The 13,992-nt window shown below is 37.9% G+C and overlaps 1 protein-coding gene across 1 annotated transcript; it reads left to right on the plus strand.

Moving 5' to 3' along the window:
* The first annotated feature begins 8,197 nt into the window (after positions 1 to 8,197).
* On the plus strand, positions 8,198 to 13,685 carry ZNF281 (zinc finger protein 281). Its single transcript, XM_026671743.2, has one exon. It carries the CDS (start codon positions 8,569 to 8,571, stop codon positions 11,296 to 11,298), a length of 2,730 nt encoding a protein of 909 aa, XP_026527528.1. The 5' UTR covers positions 8,198 to 8,568; the 3' UTR covers positions 11,299 to 13,685.
* The last annotated feature ends 307 nt before the right edge of the window (positions 13,686 to 13,992 follow it).

A 13,992-nucleotide genomic window follows, 5' to 3' on the forward strand; every position in this document is an offset into this window, starting at 1 on the left:
TTCTGCTTCATCATATCATGGTTTATCAATACTCTGCTGTTTCCTCTTTGGTATCTCTCTTCATTATATTTCTGGAAGAATAAGTAGAGTGTAGATGATCTTGAGACAGAATGACTCAAAATCACCTTGTGGTTTCCCATGACAAAGGGGAATTTGAGTCTTTTGAATCCTAATCCAGTCCTAATTCAATTTTTTAGTCACTAACTTGACTGTTTTTTGCACCCTCATACTGTAGATATCCCTACGAATGTCAGCATATTTGCTTTGTTTTATGAAACTTCTGGAGACTATCCACAGATTTGATTTGAGATGATCTCAGAAACAAGCACCACATGACTTTCCCCTCTCCTTCCTATAATTCAATTTCAAGAGGCAATAATAATTGTAAATCTGCTTTAGAAAGCAGTACCTGGATGTGGTTAATAAACTGAAATTTATTCCAAATTCGATGGAAATATTTCTAAAGAACTTTAAGGATCTATCCCTTCATGGTAAATCAGATCAGGAAACAGGCATTGCTAAGATTTACAGCAATGTTACTTTATTATGGGGTATCACCAAAAAACCAAAACCTGCCCGAGTTATAACCAGATTATTTTTAATTTCAATGTCATGCCTTTTTAGGACTAAGTTTTTCTTCTGCTTTTGTACCTTCATTCAGGTTATCTCATTTCTTTAAAGCTATTTTTGCTCGTTCAATCTTCTTGAGCTATCGTTGCCCATATGGTTATTGTGACTTCAGTTGAATATTTGTACAATCAGCAAGCCTCAATGTTTTTTAGATTTCTCATAGCCTCTCCTGTTGCCAAAGTTGGTAAATTAAAATTAAACATAATGATTTTAAGATTGGATTAGATAAAGAGAGGGCAGTAGAAGAAAATTAAGACGGGTAGGGTTTAGGAAAAGTATTTCTTTTTTTTTAATTCTTATCATTTCTAATTTTGTCCCACTTTTCCCTTGCTTGTGTGGTCCCTGGTAGATTCTCCAAGGCTCATCTTTAGAATCTGAAAGAAGTCTGTCGCACACCACTGGTATATATATACTGGGGGAAAGCAACTTTGCTCTACTTTGCTTTTAGTTACTTTCAAACAGGATTATAGAAAAGCATTTTAGTTAAACTTTTGTCTTTCCTCATTTCAATCCTTTGAATTATTCAGATCTTCCATATAAAATTAATGGTTTACTGGGACAGAGAGATGTTGTCATGGTTACTGTCCTTCCTGGCTAACATAATGTATTGTCTTCATTGATGGGAGAAGAATAACTTAAGAGTGCCAATTGGCTGATAAATAACCAATGACATATATTGTTCACAAAAGATAGAGGCACCCCTCTGGGGATCTACCAATGAGTGTTCATAATGGTATCTGACCAATAAACATATTTCTCTGAAAAATGGTGGGGAATATACAGCATGGAGATCAACCGATTACTTTCTAGTGTGGGAAAATCCAGCAAAAAGTGTTTATATATAAAGTTGCGGGGAGGAAACTAAGACAAGTATTAAGTAATCTTAGGAGTATTGAAGTTATTAGGATATTCTGATGTTGAAGTTCAGGGCAAATGATGAAAGTGCATTTGACAATTTGAAAGCTTCTATTTATTTAACTTTTGTTCAGTATTGGTAGTTTTAAGTGTTGAACTCAGCCATAGACTAATTCCCTTACATTGCTATTTACTTCTAAGAACCCACTAAGATCTGGACTTAAAGATTAAATTGGCTTTGGGCCAAGTACTGGATTATTTAAGGCTGCAACCACTAGCTCATTAATTGAGCACATTATGGGCTGCCAATCAGCTTTGCACAATTTTTGGTCCTTATTCTATTTTAAAACCTTTTTTTCCCATGATAGCTTTTATTTTTGTCCTTGATTGCGTGATCTTATAATAGTGACTGCAGCATGAAAACACTTTGAAGTATTCTACGACTGTGAGTGGTGCCAGTCTACAGTGGCAATTTGGGAACCTTCTTCCCAGTCTTTACTTTTTACTTTGAGCTGTAGGAATCGCTCTGTGAAAGGAAAAGGATACATCCTCCATTAGTTGGTTGTTGCCAACCAGGCTAAATATCAGGGGTTGTTTTAAAAAAAAAATCTATGTGTATCTACAGAGATTCACAACTATGGTTAATTGTGCATTTCCTTTTAATGTGTATGCAAAAATGATCTTGTAGAAATGGGGATCATTTATCCTGAACGGACATATTTGAAATAATGCCTGTTATGTTGTTAAAGTAGATCACACTGTTTAATCAACAGTCTTGGGCCAATTTCTCTGTTTGAAAAGCTTTCCTTGCCTTCTTTCTATCTCTCTGCCTTGTTCCTTGGATGAGAAGCATTTTTTTTACACAATAACCGCTTTTCTCACCAATCTATCATATCATATTTGCATCATCCTATTTACATTTGCATCATCATCCGATCCATATTTGCATCATCAACTTCTATTCAGTGTGTAAGAAAATGTATTAATTGACTACAAATTTAAGGCATTGTCAAAAGTGTCCATGGTATATTGCTTAAGCCCAAAGGAAGAACAGTTACTGTAAAATGTCAGAGATGAAGTGTCAGTATTATATTGCTCAAACCTGTGGGGTAACATATTGATTTTTCTTTTTAGTTTGTAAACATGGAAACCATTTAAGATCACTGCAAGTTACACTAAATTTGACACTAAAGATTCTGTCTCGGAGTTTCAACTGCTATGTTCATGAATCAGAAACTTTGGGAAGCTGCTATAGTCTACAGTACTCTCGAAATATAGTCATTTAAAACTATATCACATCATCCATTGCTTTTAACAGCTCTAGATGTTTCAAGTCATTCATAATGCAATTTATCCTAGTTCATACCATATACCAGCTAATTAGGAAATCATGCTGATGAACCTAAAGCGTGCTCTGATGTGAAAATATTGAGAGAATGCATTAGAGAGATGGCATTCAGCAGGTTCTGACTAGTTCTGGAGAACTGGTAGCAGAAATTTTGAGTAGTTCGAAGAACTGGCAAATACCACCTTTGACTGGAGATTTTACAGTATCCTTCCCTTGTCACACCTACCAAGCCACACCCACAGAACTGATATTGAGCTCAATATCAGGGCTTCTACTTTCCTTAGGAATGGTCTAGTAACATGTAGTGCTGGAAGCATCCTTATCTGAACCCTTGGGAACAACCAAAGTGCTCCCAAGGTAGATAACATGAGATGAATCAGTGACACAGACAATGTCCTCTTTAACGTGGATTTTATAAGTGAGTGTCTGCAATACTATGTCTGAAAGGCTGCATCAAGTATAAGTAATCCTTTGGTATAATTTATAAACATAAAGGAACTTTTGTCCTATTTAGGTTAGCCTTTATAACAGCCATCATCCTGAACTAGCATAAATTCTTGGTTGGGAATTTCCCCATCAGTCAGAACTGAAGAAGCATTTTGGATGAGAAATGAAAAAAGAAACAAAGAACAAGAAAGTCCAGTTGCCTTTTAGAAAAAAACACTTGGGACAACCATGACCTGGATGATTGAGAATCTTCATAGACATTCCTTGATCTACTTTTGTGAAATTGTCAGAATTCACTACTTTTCTTACACAAACTGCGATTATTCCTACAAGACTAAAATTCCTGTCTTGTAGAGTAGTTGAAGCAGATCACATTTGTAGAATCGTACAGAATACTGCTTCTTGATGTTGAAGTAATTTTCATACCTATAATGCAGGTTTTTGAATACATTTTACTAACTATTCCTTCTTTATCATGAACACTATGTTACATTTATAGGAAATAATTTTTAAAAAGCAACATGGAAGATAGTCATGCAACTTGTGACAGGGCCTTGAATTCATGACATTAAGTCAATTTTCACATATTTTCCAGACAATTGTATGGAAAACTGGAAGTGATTCTTGCTATAAAAAGTGTATGTTATTTATATCATGTTTTCCTTAAAATTGAGGTGAATTTAGCATTGTTTTGCACAGTTTGAGGATTTAATTTTGAAAGTGCAGAAATTTCAGCAAATATTTAAACAAATTCATGATAAATTCATCTCAGTTCTTTTGTACTTGTAAATATATGTTTCTTTAGTCTAAAAGAGTAAGTTCTCTTGATTAAAGTATATTGTATTGTAATTTTTTTTTGTGAATGATACTTTGGTTATAAATTTATTAGTCTTTAAAGCCTGACTAAGATTTGTTGAAGTACAAATTGAGCCAAATTGATCTCAATGTTTACTTTTAAAACTACTGAAATATTTTAGGCAGTAGTAAATACTGAGTGTTTTTCAAGCAGAATTTAATTATATATATTGCAAAATGTTGTTAAGTTTGTTGTCAATCATTAAATAGCATTCATTTTATGATGCATGCATTGATTATTTAGATATTGTATGCATTTCTCTAATGAATATTTTAGATCTTTGGTCTCTTTTATACCAAGTTGTTCAACAGCACAACTACAGTATACAATTCACTCCCATGTTATCAAATAAATGTTCAAGGTACACTTTATAATGTTGAAAAATAGAAAAATAAATTGACCTTGATGAAGTGTGTCTTCTTTTGTCTGTTCCCAGGAAAGTTTATTTCAGGTATTTCTACTGCCGAAATGATTAGAGTTAACAGCTTTTTCCCTCCATTTTATTTTACAGGGTCTCTTCATCTTCCTGATATATGGGGTGTACAACACAGAGGTAAGTCTGCTCAGAGTATCTCAAGGCTGACAGAGTGAATGAGAGAAATGACAGGTTTCTTATCTTGATAACTGAGGGACAAACTTGGCTTCCCATATGGGTGTCCTACTGCCCTTCATGCTTGGACTAGCTTATATGCATCCCAGCTTACCATTAAACACATACACCCTGAATGAAGGGACAGACTCATTTCTCATAGACATTGACTAATATTTTACTGCTGCTTTAAGTTTTTGAATTCCCAGTCTTTTTAACACTTCACTACACTTGGCCATCTTAAACTTCTCAAACTTAGAATACTGGTTATATTCAGTAGATGAAGTTTCCCACATTATTTATGAAGAAGAGGGATGGCACAAATATTGTCATGAAGTCTTAAACTGATTCAGAATGTGTATGAGTAAATGCTGTAGGCTTTGGTAGCTGGATACAGCATGCAAATTCAGTTGGATCACTGACAAAAGATTGCCTTCTTTTACATATGCCAGAGATATTATTTTCCTGGCTGCGTGCACATCTGGTTTGGTTCTGCAATCCAACATGATAGACACAGACTTCAGAGGATAATTAGGACTGCAGAAAAAACAATTACTACCCACCTGCCTTCAATTGAGGACCTGTATACTGCATGAGTCAAAAAGAGGGCTGTGAAAATATTTACAGACCCCTCACATCCTGGACATAAACTGTTTCAACTCCTTCCCTCAAAACGACGCTATAGAGCACTGCACATCAGAACAACTAGACACAAGAACAGTTTTTTCCTGAAAGCCATCACTCTGCTAAACAAATAATTCCCTCAACACTATTCAACTATTTACAAAGTGTACACTACTATTACTGTTAATCTTCTGACCGCTCCTTATCACCCATCCCCTCCCACTTGACTGTTTCCTAGTATGATTTGATTGTTGATTGTACCCTGTGACTATCATTAAGTGTTGTACGTTATGATTATTGATTCTTAACGAATGTACCTTTTCTTTATGTATACTGAGAGTATTTACACCAAGACAAATTCCTTGTGTGTCCAGTCACACTTGGCCAATAAAGTATTCTATTCTGTTCTATTCCATGTCACTCTTTTGTGAGTATATCAGACAATCTTATGCCAGATAATTTGATCTCTTGGCTTGAAGATAAAGGCAGAAATCAGCTGCAGAATTAAGTTGGAGAAAATAATGTCCAATTTTATTATAACCTGATTAGTAGTCTAATAGCAAAACCAAAAGAGGAAAAGAAGGAGGGAGAGGGGGAAAAGTCACTTTCAGTTTAATCATTATTTTTAAAAGATTCTGATTGGTTTAGTGGGACTTATTCCCAAGCAAATATACACAGAACATTTAATTAGATTAATTCATTTTTAATTGGCTGTAATGAAGAATATTTTGAAGTTCACCTTATATTTGCTGAATAATTCTGAATTTAGATTTCCTCTTTTATCTGAGAAACAATTTACAGCACATTTTCCACATGAATTTACCTGTAAATATATTTAATAACTTATACATTTGATTTTCAAAGCAATTAATTTTATAGGAACAGATTTTGATAAGATTGAGTGATAGAAGCCAGAGGAAATTTCCTATGTATAAATAATGTAATTAATGTAAGTGCCATTGCACTTGCTGTTGGAATATGGAAAGCTGCATGTAGACTGCATCGTATTAACTAATTGTACAGAACATTCCCTCCACTTTTAAGTCAACGTAAGGAGAGGATCACTGAAAATTTAAGTAAGGGCCTGCAATATATTGGAAGGTACATATATTATCCCTAAGTTTATAATAGAGTACATTTCTATGCCAAATAGAACACTGGAATATTATCTGAACAAAATAGAAATAGAGTTTGGAATGATTTGATGTAATCAATGTAGATAAAATACACTGCAGCTCTGCATCCTTTTTCACATATAATCTTTATATATGTTCTATATATAACTCTTTATAAAATTTGAGGTTGGAAAAGCAAAAACAGGTAAGCTATGTTTAGCTGATCAAATAATTAGAGCAGGAGTATATTGATTGGGATAAGTAACAGCAAAGGTTGTCTATTGAACATCAATACAATAATGAGAAATACTGCTTTCCCACTGACTTGTATTAGGACATATCTAAAGTAGTTATTTTGTGGTGTGATGAGCTTTTTATTCTTTACACATTTCTCCATCTACACTTGCACCAACGTTTTTAATAACTGTTGAAACATGTTTCTGCTTACTTGTACTGGGATTTGGTATATTTCATTACAAAGTTATTTCATGCTAACTGTAGCTTTTTGATGTTGCTTTACTTAATTTTATAGAGGTTGTCTTTTAATTTGTGAAGGAACTTACAATTGTTTGCACACACCTTAGCTTTTCTCAGGCAGTTGGCAGAACAAAGAAATATATCCTGAAGCTTTGTTGAAGGTGACTCCCCTTTTCTGGGATAGTAATTAGCCTAATATTGTTTTAAAGCTGCATAGTAGGTAGAAATGCAGAATATAGGATAAGTGTTTACTATTAGTACATTTTACACCTGGCCCTTTTCCCCAAAGACTTTACAGTTTCAAAGTGGATGTGACCTACTATATAAAATTGCCTCTCAGGCATGATTTATGGGCAGTTAGAATGGGGCTGATTGTCAGATACCATATCTCTATCTCTCTTTTAGTAAACAGGGAAGGAACGTGACGCAGGAAGTGTGGCAGGAACTAGAGATTCCTTAAGTTTAATTCTACAATTACAGAATGCCTGGCATTTGGATACCTCGACAATCACTGAAAAATGCTATGGAGAGAAGGATTTTCAAAACTTCTGTTGTCACTGCGATCTGTTGCACAGTATTGATTGGTTTTACAGTCAGGAAGTTATTTCCCGCATCTAATTTGAACCTATACCCGTTTCAACGTTTAAACCTTTCTTTGGCCAAAAAAAAAAAAGAGAGAGAGAGAGAGTATTGCTCATGTAATAAGACTGCAATGATTAGCTGCAGGAAATACAAGTGATAGCGTATTTTCACGCATGCTTTCGTAGAGGAAGCCCGTTTGCATTCAGGGACATTGACGCTCGAGTAACGTGCACACAGTTATTCATAATCCAAAAAGAACATTTGTAACGCCTGAGACAACTGTGAGCTGGATAAGATTGCTGCCCCCACCTCCAGACACATAGAAACTATGCTTGACACGCGTGTTAACTACATACGTGTGAAACTAGGTTCATTTACATCCCGCTAGGAAAAGAGAGAGAGAAAGAGAAGTCCCGTTTATTCTCATGAGGCCAAGTGACCCCTAACGCGGCCACCGGTGCTTCTTTTCAGGAGCAAGCGCCCTGGCAAGAACGACCGACACTGGCCCGGTCGCGGTGACAGTGAGGTAATGCCCTAGAGTGAAACGAACCAAGGGGAGGGGGCGCATGGGGGGAGAAGAGATGCAGGGGTCAACCCGCGCCTGCGCCTTGCTACCTCCCCAACATTAGTGCCCTCCTGACTGGGCAATCCTTCCCAGCATGCCGCGCGTGGCGCATGTGCAGTACAGGCCTTCCAGGGGGCTCTGCTAATTCCATTGTGGCGATATTTTTAACTGGAGGCGGCGGCCGTCAGGAGGAAGCAGCGGCGGAGGCGGCGGGACGAGGTTGGGCCGGGTGGGGCCGAGCGGCGACGAAGGATGCGCCCGGCTGTCGGCGGCCGTGACTGGCGGGCTAACGAGTGTTAAAAGCACGGAGCGCGAAAGAGAGCGGGCCGGCCAGGCAGCCGGCGGGTGAGTGAGTGAGTCAAAAGCGAGCGAGCGGCGCAGCTTCGGGGTCCGGCAGCAGAAGCAGCCCCTGCGGGCCGCGCCTCCTCCTGTTTCTCTTCCCCGGCTTTGCGGCTCCCCCTTCCTACCCACGAGCGGAATATGAAACTCGGCAGCGGCTTCCTGAGCGGCGGCGGCGGCGGCGGCGGTTCTTCCAAGAGGACGGCGATGGAGCCCACCTTCCCCCCCAGCATGGTCATGTTCAATCACCGCCTGCCGCCAGTCACCAGTTTCACTCGCCCGGCCGCGCCCCCGCAGCATTGTGGGTTGACTTCTGCCTCGGCTACCGCCACAGCCTCCTCCTCCAACTCTTCTTCATCTTCGTCTTCCTCCTCGGCCGCTGAGACGCCTGCCCATCCGCCGCCTCCCCCCCACCCTCAGGGCATGACTTTCAAGAAAGAGCCGACCGGAGGGTTTCCTCTCACTGCCACCTCCTCGTCCCAGAGGAACTCCTGGGGTTTCTTCCATTCCTTGGTGAACATCAAACAGGAGAAGCCCAGCGACCAAGAGGAGGAAGAGCAGCAGCAGCAGCAACAGCAGCAGCACCATCATCACCACCACCACCACCACCATTATGGGGGTCTCTTTGGTATAGCTGGGGAGGAGAGGCATCCCCCTCTTGGCGGAGGTGGAGGAGGTGGCGTGGAAGGGGCCAACCAGAGCGTGATCCAGGACCTCAGTCTTTTCCATCACCTCCATCATCATCCCCATAGAGGAGATTTGCTCCTGGGCATCAGAAGCAGTGGTGAAATGAGTGCTGCCGGCTCAGATGAGCATAAACAGGATGCCCAGGCCAAGAAGGTGAAGAGGCCAAAGTCAGAATCTCAGGGAAACAAAGCCAAGAAGAAGCCGAGCACGTCAGCCAAGGCCCTTGTGGCAGGAGATGGAGAGGCTGCCATGCTGTCCCCTAGCCAGAAACCTCATGTCTGTGAACACTGTAATGCTGCCTTCAGGAGCTCCTATCATTTGCGCAGGCATGTGCTCATCCATACTGGCGAGAGGCCTTTCCAGTGTAGTCAGTGCAACATGGGTTTCATTCAGAAGTATTTGCTTCAAAGGCATGAAAAAATCCACAGTAGGGAGAAGCCATTTGGATGTGACCAATGCAGTATGAAGTTCATCCAGAAGTATCACATGGAGAGGCACAAGAGAACGCACAGCGGAGAAAAGCCATACAAATGTGAAACCTGTCAGCAGTATTTTTCAAGAACTGATAGACTTTTGAAGCACAGACGTACATGTGGAGAAGCCATAGGGAAAGCAGGTGCTGGAATGGATCCTGGGCCATCAAATCATAGCATGGGCAACTTGTCTATGTTGTCTCAGGGAAATATAGGTTCATCAAAAAGAAAAAGCAAAGCAAAATGTATACCCACTGAAAACAAAGAACATAAAACTAGTCATAAAATATCTGAATCTCAAAGTGCGTCTAATATGTCCTTGCAGAATTACGCAGTAGAGATTCCAATAGTGTCTTCCAGTGGCGGCTTGATTGGCACTGGGTTGGAAGAGCTACAGAAAAAGGTGCCAAAACTAATCTTTAAAAAAGGAAACCGGAAAAGTGCAGATAAGAGCTTTTTTAATTTTATGTCACCATTACCAGACCTCCTTGGTCAGAAGCAATTTTCTGGAAAACCAAGTAGCTCTCTTGGCCTAGTTGCAAATTCCAGCGTAGATGCTATTGGCCTTCTCCAAGCAGCAAGTGGCAAATCAGGTCAAATAAGTAGCAATTATGATGATGCCATGCAGTTTTCAAAGAAAAGAAGATATTTGCAAACCGCCAGCAGTAACAGTGCCTTTTCTATAAATGTTGGGCATATGGCCTCCCAACCGTCTGTTATTCAATCTGCAGGGGTAAGTGTTATGGACAATGAGACCCCATTGTCTCTTATTGACCCAGCGTCTCTTAATGCTGACATCAAATCTTGTCATGATAAGTCTGGCATTCCTGATGAAGTCTTGCAAAGTCTTCTAGATCAGTACTCTCACAAATCAGAAGGCCAGAAAGAAGATCCCTTCAGCATCACTGAACAGCGTGTGGACTTGCAAGCTTCAGGAGAGCATACAGAGATGGTTCAAGAGGAGAACCTGAGTCCCAGCTCCCAGGCAGCTTCAAATGACAAAGCAAACATGTTGCAAGAATACTCAAAATACCTCCAACATGCTTTTGAAAGAACAACCAATAGCACTGGTTTTGCTTTTGGTCCCAGTTTCCAATTTGTAAGTTTATCTTCAAGCCTTCATAACCATACTTTGTTTCCAGACAAACAAGTGTACACTACGTCCCCACTTGAGTGTGGTTTCAGCCAATCTGTTACCTCAGTGTTGCCATCTGCATTGTCAAAGCCTCCTTTTGGGATGTTGCTTGGATCGCAGCCGGGTTTTTATTTGTCTGCTTTGGAGGCAACCCATCAACAGTTGACTCCTTCACAAGAACTAGATGACCTGATAGATTCTCAAAAAAGCATAGACACTTCATCAAGCTATCATTCTACACCTCAAAAACTGAATAGCCAGAAGGAACAAAAAACCCTAGAAACTTCAACAAGCTTTCCCATTCCATCTCAGGAGCTAGCTAACCAGATAGATCCTCAGAAGGACCTAGAAAATCGAGCAACATATCAGATAGAGACCTTTGCACAAGCATTTGGTTCTCAGTTTAAGACGGGCAGCAGGGTGCCAATGACTTTTATTGCTAACTCTAATGGAGAAGTGGACCATAGAGTAAGGACTTCAGTATCAGATTTCTCAGGGTATTCAAATATAATGTCTGATGTTAGTGAGCCATGTAGTACAAGAGTAAAGACCCCAACTAGCCAAAGTTATAGGTAGAGTCTCAAGTATGACTAGGCTTAGGGGGTGATCTTAATGTATTAGTTTTATTTTGATAACACTGCCATTGGAATGTTTCTACATGATCCTAATACAAATAATGTAACACACCCTTTCAATGCAACTTTTCATATTTAGTTTTGTTAATTTAGATTGGTTTGTATTATGATTTTTAATCAAATCAATAGACATTATAGTTTGCATTTTTTGTGTTCATATGACAGTGTTTAGCAATCAAACTTACTTAACTTTAGATTGTCAGGGAATAGCCCAAAAATTGCAACTGCAAAAAAAAAAAAAATTTAAAAACCAAGACAAAAAAAAATCATTTTTGTTTTAGGATTAAGATTATGTTAATTGCTTTACTCTCAGGAAAATGTAATGAAGCAAGGAGATTCTGTACACTGTTGGTGTATTGGAATTTTGAATTTACAAATAAGTGGTAACTCTATTCTGCCATTTAACAAAGGGTTCTAAGACATTGCAAATTGCTGTCTTGTATCTGGGTGATATAAAATTCTGAGAATTTAGCTGCCTAAAGCTTGTTTATAGTTTTTAACATACTACTTTTATTTCTTTTTCCAGGAGATAATGCCCATTCCATATTTTAGGGTAGCTACTCTCAGATTCTTGGTATGTTTCCTGGAATGATAGCTTTAAGAAAAATAATGTCCATTCTCCTTCCTCCCTGCCCCTAGAAGATTATAATTCTGTAAAGAGATATTAATGGTATAATCTACAAGAGGATTTTTGAAGTAGTAATTTCATGTCATTGTAACTCCAAATTCAAATTACAATAATAATTTATATACACTTTGGAATGCATTATTTATTATATATTTTTAAAAATCCATTCAATTGGCCTCTTAACCTTTTATTTCCCTTTGCTCATTTTTTAAAAACATCTTAAGCTGTCTTTTTTTAATCATCTGTTTTCTATACCAAGTTTGTTTGCCAAGATTGTGATATTTTTTTCTTGTCCCTTAGCTTAACAGCTGGAATTTTAGAAGATACACATTCCAGAAGATTATATAATATTATGTACTTTCAGATGTCTCATGACGTCAGGAGTTAAACTGTGGAATATCCCCTTTATTTTAGAAGTCTATAAAGTTTTCTATATAAGATACAATAAAGAACAATTAGTTGTACATAGAGAAGTCTCCCAGTGTGCATTGGGATTTACATCCACAAACTCTCTTGAATTTTAGGGTGGGGTTCAGATTACATGTGGGTTTTAAGGATGTGTAGAACACTTTGCAGGCTTGGGTCATGAGACTTTACTTGGATTCAGAGATGGGCTTCAACATGCGAACCATGTGACAGGTATCTATGTGGTCTCTTGTAGCCAGACTCTTCCTAAGGAATTTGTTGCTCAAATTAATGTATATTTTGTGGTACATTATTTATGATATGTGAATCTTGATTAAAGCCTGTGAAGCCACAAAAACCTTCTAGAGAACTTAGTGGCTATTTTAAAACTGCTTAAAAAAGCAGTTGCACTGTCCAGAACCACTTTTTTTTTGCAGATTGTTTTTAAAATTAGTTTTTAAATGTAATTTTGGTGATGTTTTTGCAGATTTTTTAAATGTACTTTTGGTGATACTTCTGCCTTAGGGGCTTTCAGAAGGCAGAAAAATGCCAGTGGTTGTTTGCGGTCTTATTGTGTAATTGGCCTGTTTCAGGTGGTCATGTATAATAAAGTGATTAACATTGTGCAAGTGTAAAACACTTCAGTTATGAAGATGTATTACAAAAACTATAAATTCCTAAATTGTTACAGAATGCTAAATATACCCGTTTTTCTCTTCTTCCTTCCAACCAAATCAACTTGAACACTTCACCAAATGAGACATCACCTTATTACTAATGCGTAATTAATTAAATCTCATTTAAATTTTTTTTATATATATATATATATATTTATATATATATATATATATATATATATGAGAGATAATGTATTTCCCGTCCTTCAAATTAGTGCTGTTAATTTCCCCTGTCATCTAGTTATAGGCCACAATTTATCATCAAGGGATGGAATATATCTTAACCACTGTGTAGTTCTGCTATGGGTTTTTCTTTGTCTTTTGGGGTATTTTGTTCCAGTGCAGTTATTTCTTTTTTTTTGTATATTGTGTGTACTGGATAGTGTGGATAGGAATTGTTTGCTTTAGACTGACCAATTAAAATGCTGTTCACACAACTAAGGAAAGAAGATGCCATTGTATTATCTATCCAGTTACACCTCTGGCTTTGTCAAGAGAATTCCATAAAATGCTTGAAACTAAACGCTGGAACAAAAGAAGAATAACTTGCTTGCTTTTAAAAGGTATTTTTATTGTAAAACTTCTTTAGGTGAACAATAAAAACACAGTTTTTCGTTATTTTGAGCTTTAAATTATTTATCTTGCTCTATATGGATTAGGGCTTATTTCTTTGGAGATGCTTTTCTAATGAATGAACTATTAGTAGTAGTATATTACTTACAGTAAAGAGTACAATTTGACATATTTAGAATACTGAGAAGTGGTAGCAGTGATTTGGTTTTATTTTAGTAGCCTGGAATTCTGTTGGAGGGTTGGATGTTAATTGGATAAATTACAGTATTGCATTGCCTCATCATTTTATATATTTGGGAGTAATTAATAGGATTCCTGGAAATGGAAAGGAAGCACAGTTTTACATGTTAGG

Source organism: Notechis scutatus, chromosome 3, assembly GCF_049901735.1.
Source record: "Notechis scutatus isolate UNSWTSFEM ecotype Mainland chromosome 3, rNotScu1.2, whole genome shotgun sequence".
NCBI lineage: Eukaryota > Metazoa > Chordata > Lepidosauria > Squamata > Elapidae > Notechis > Notechis scutatus.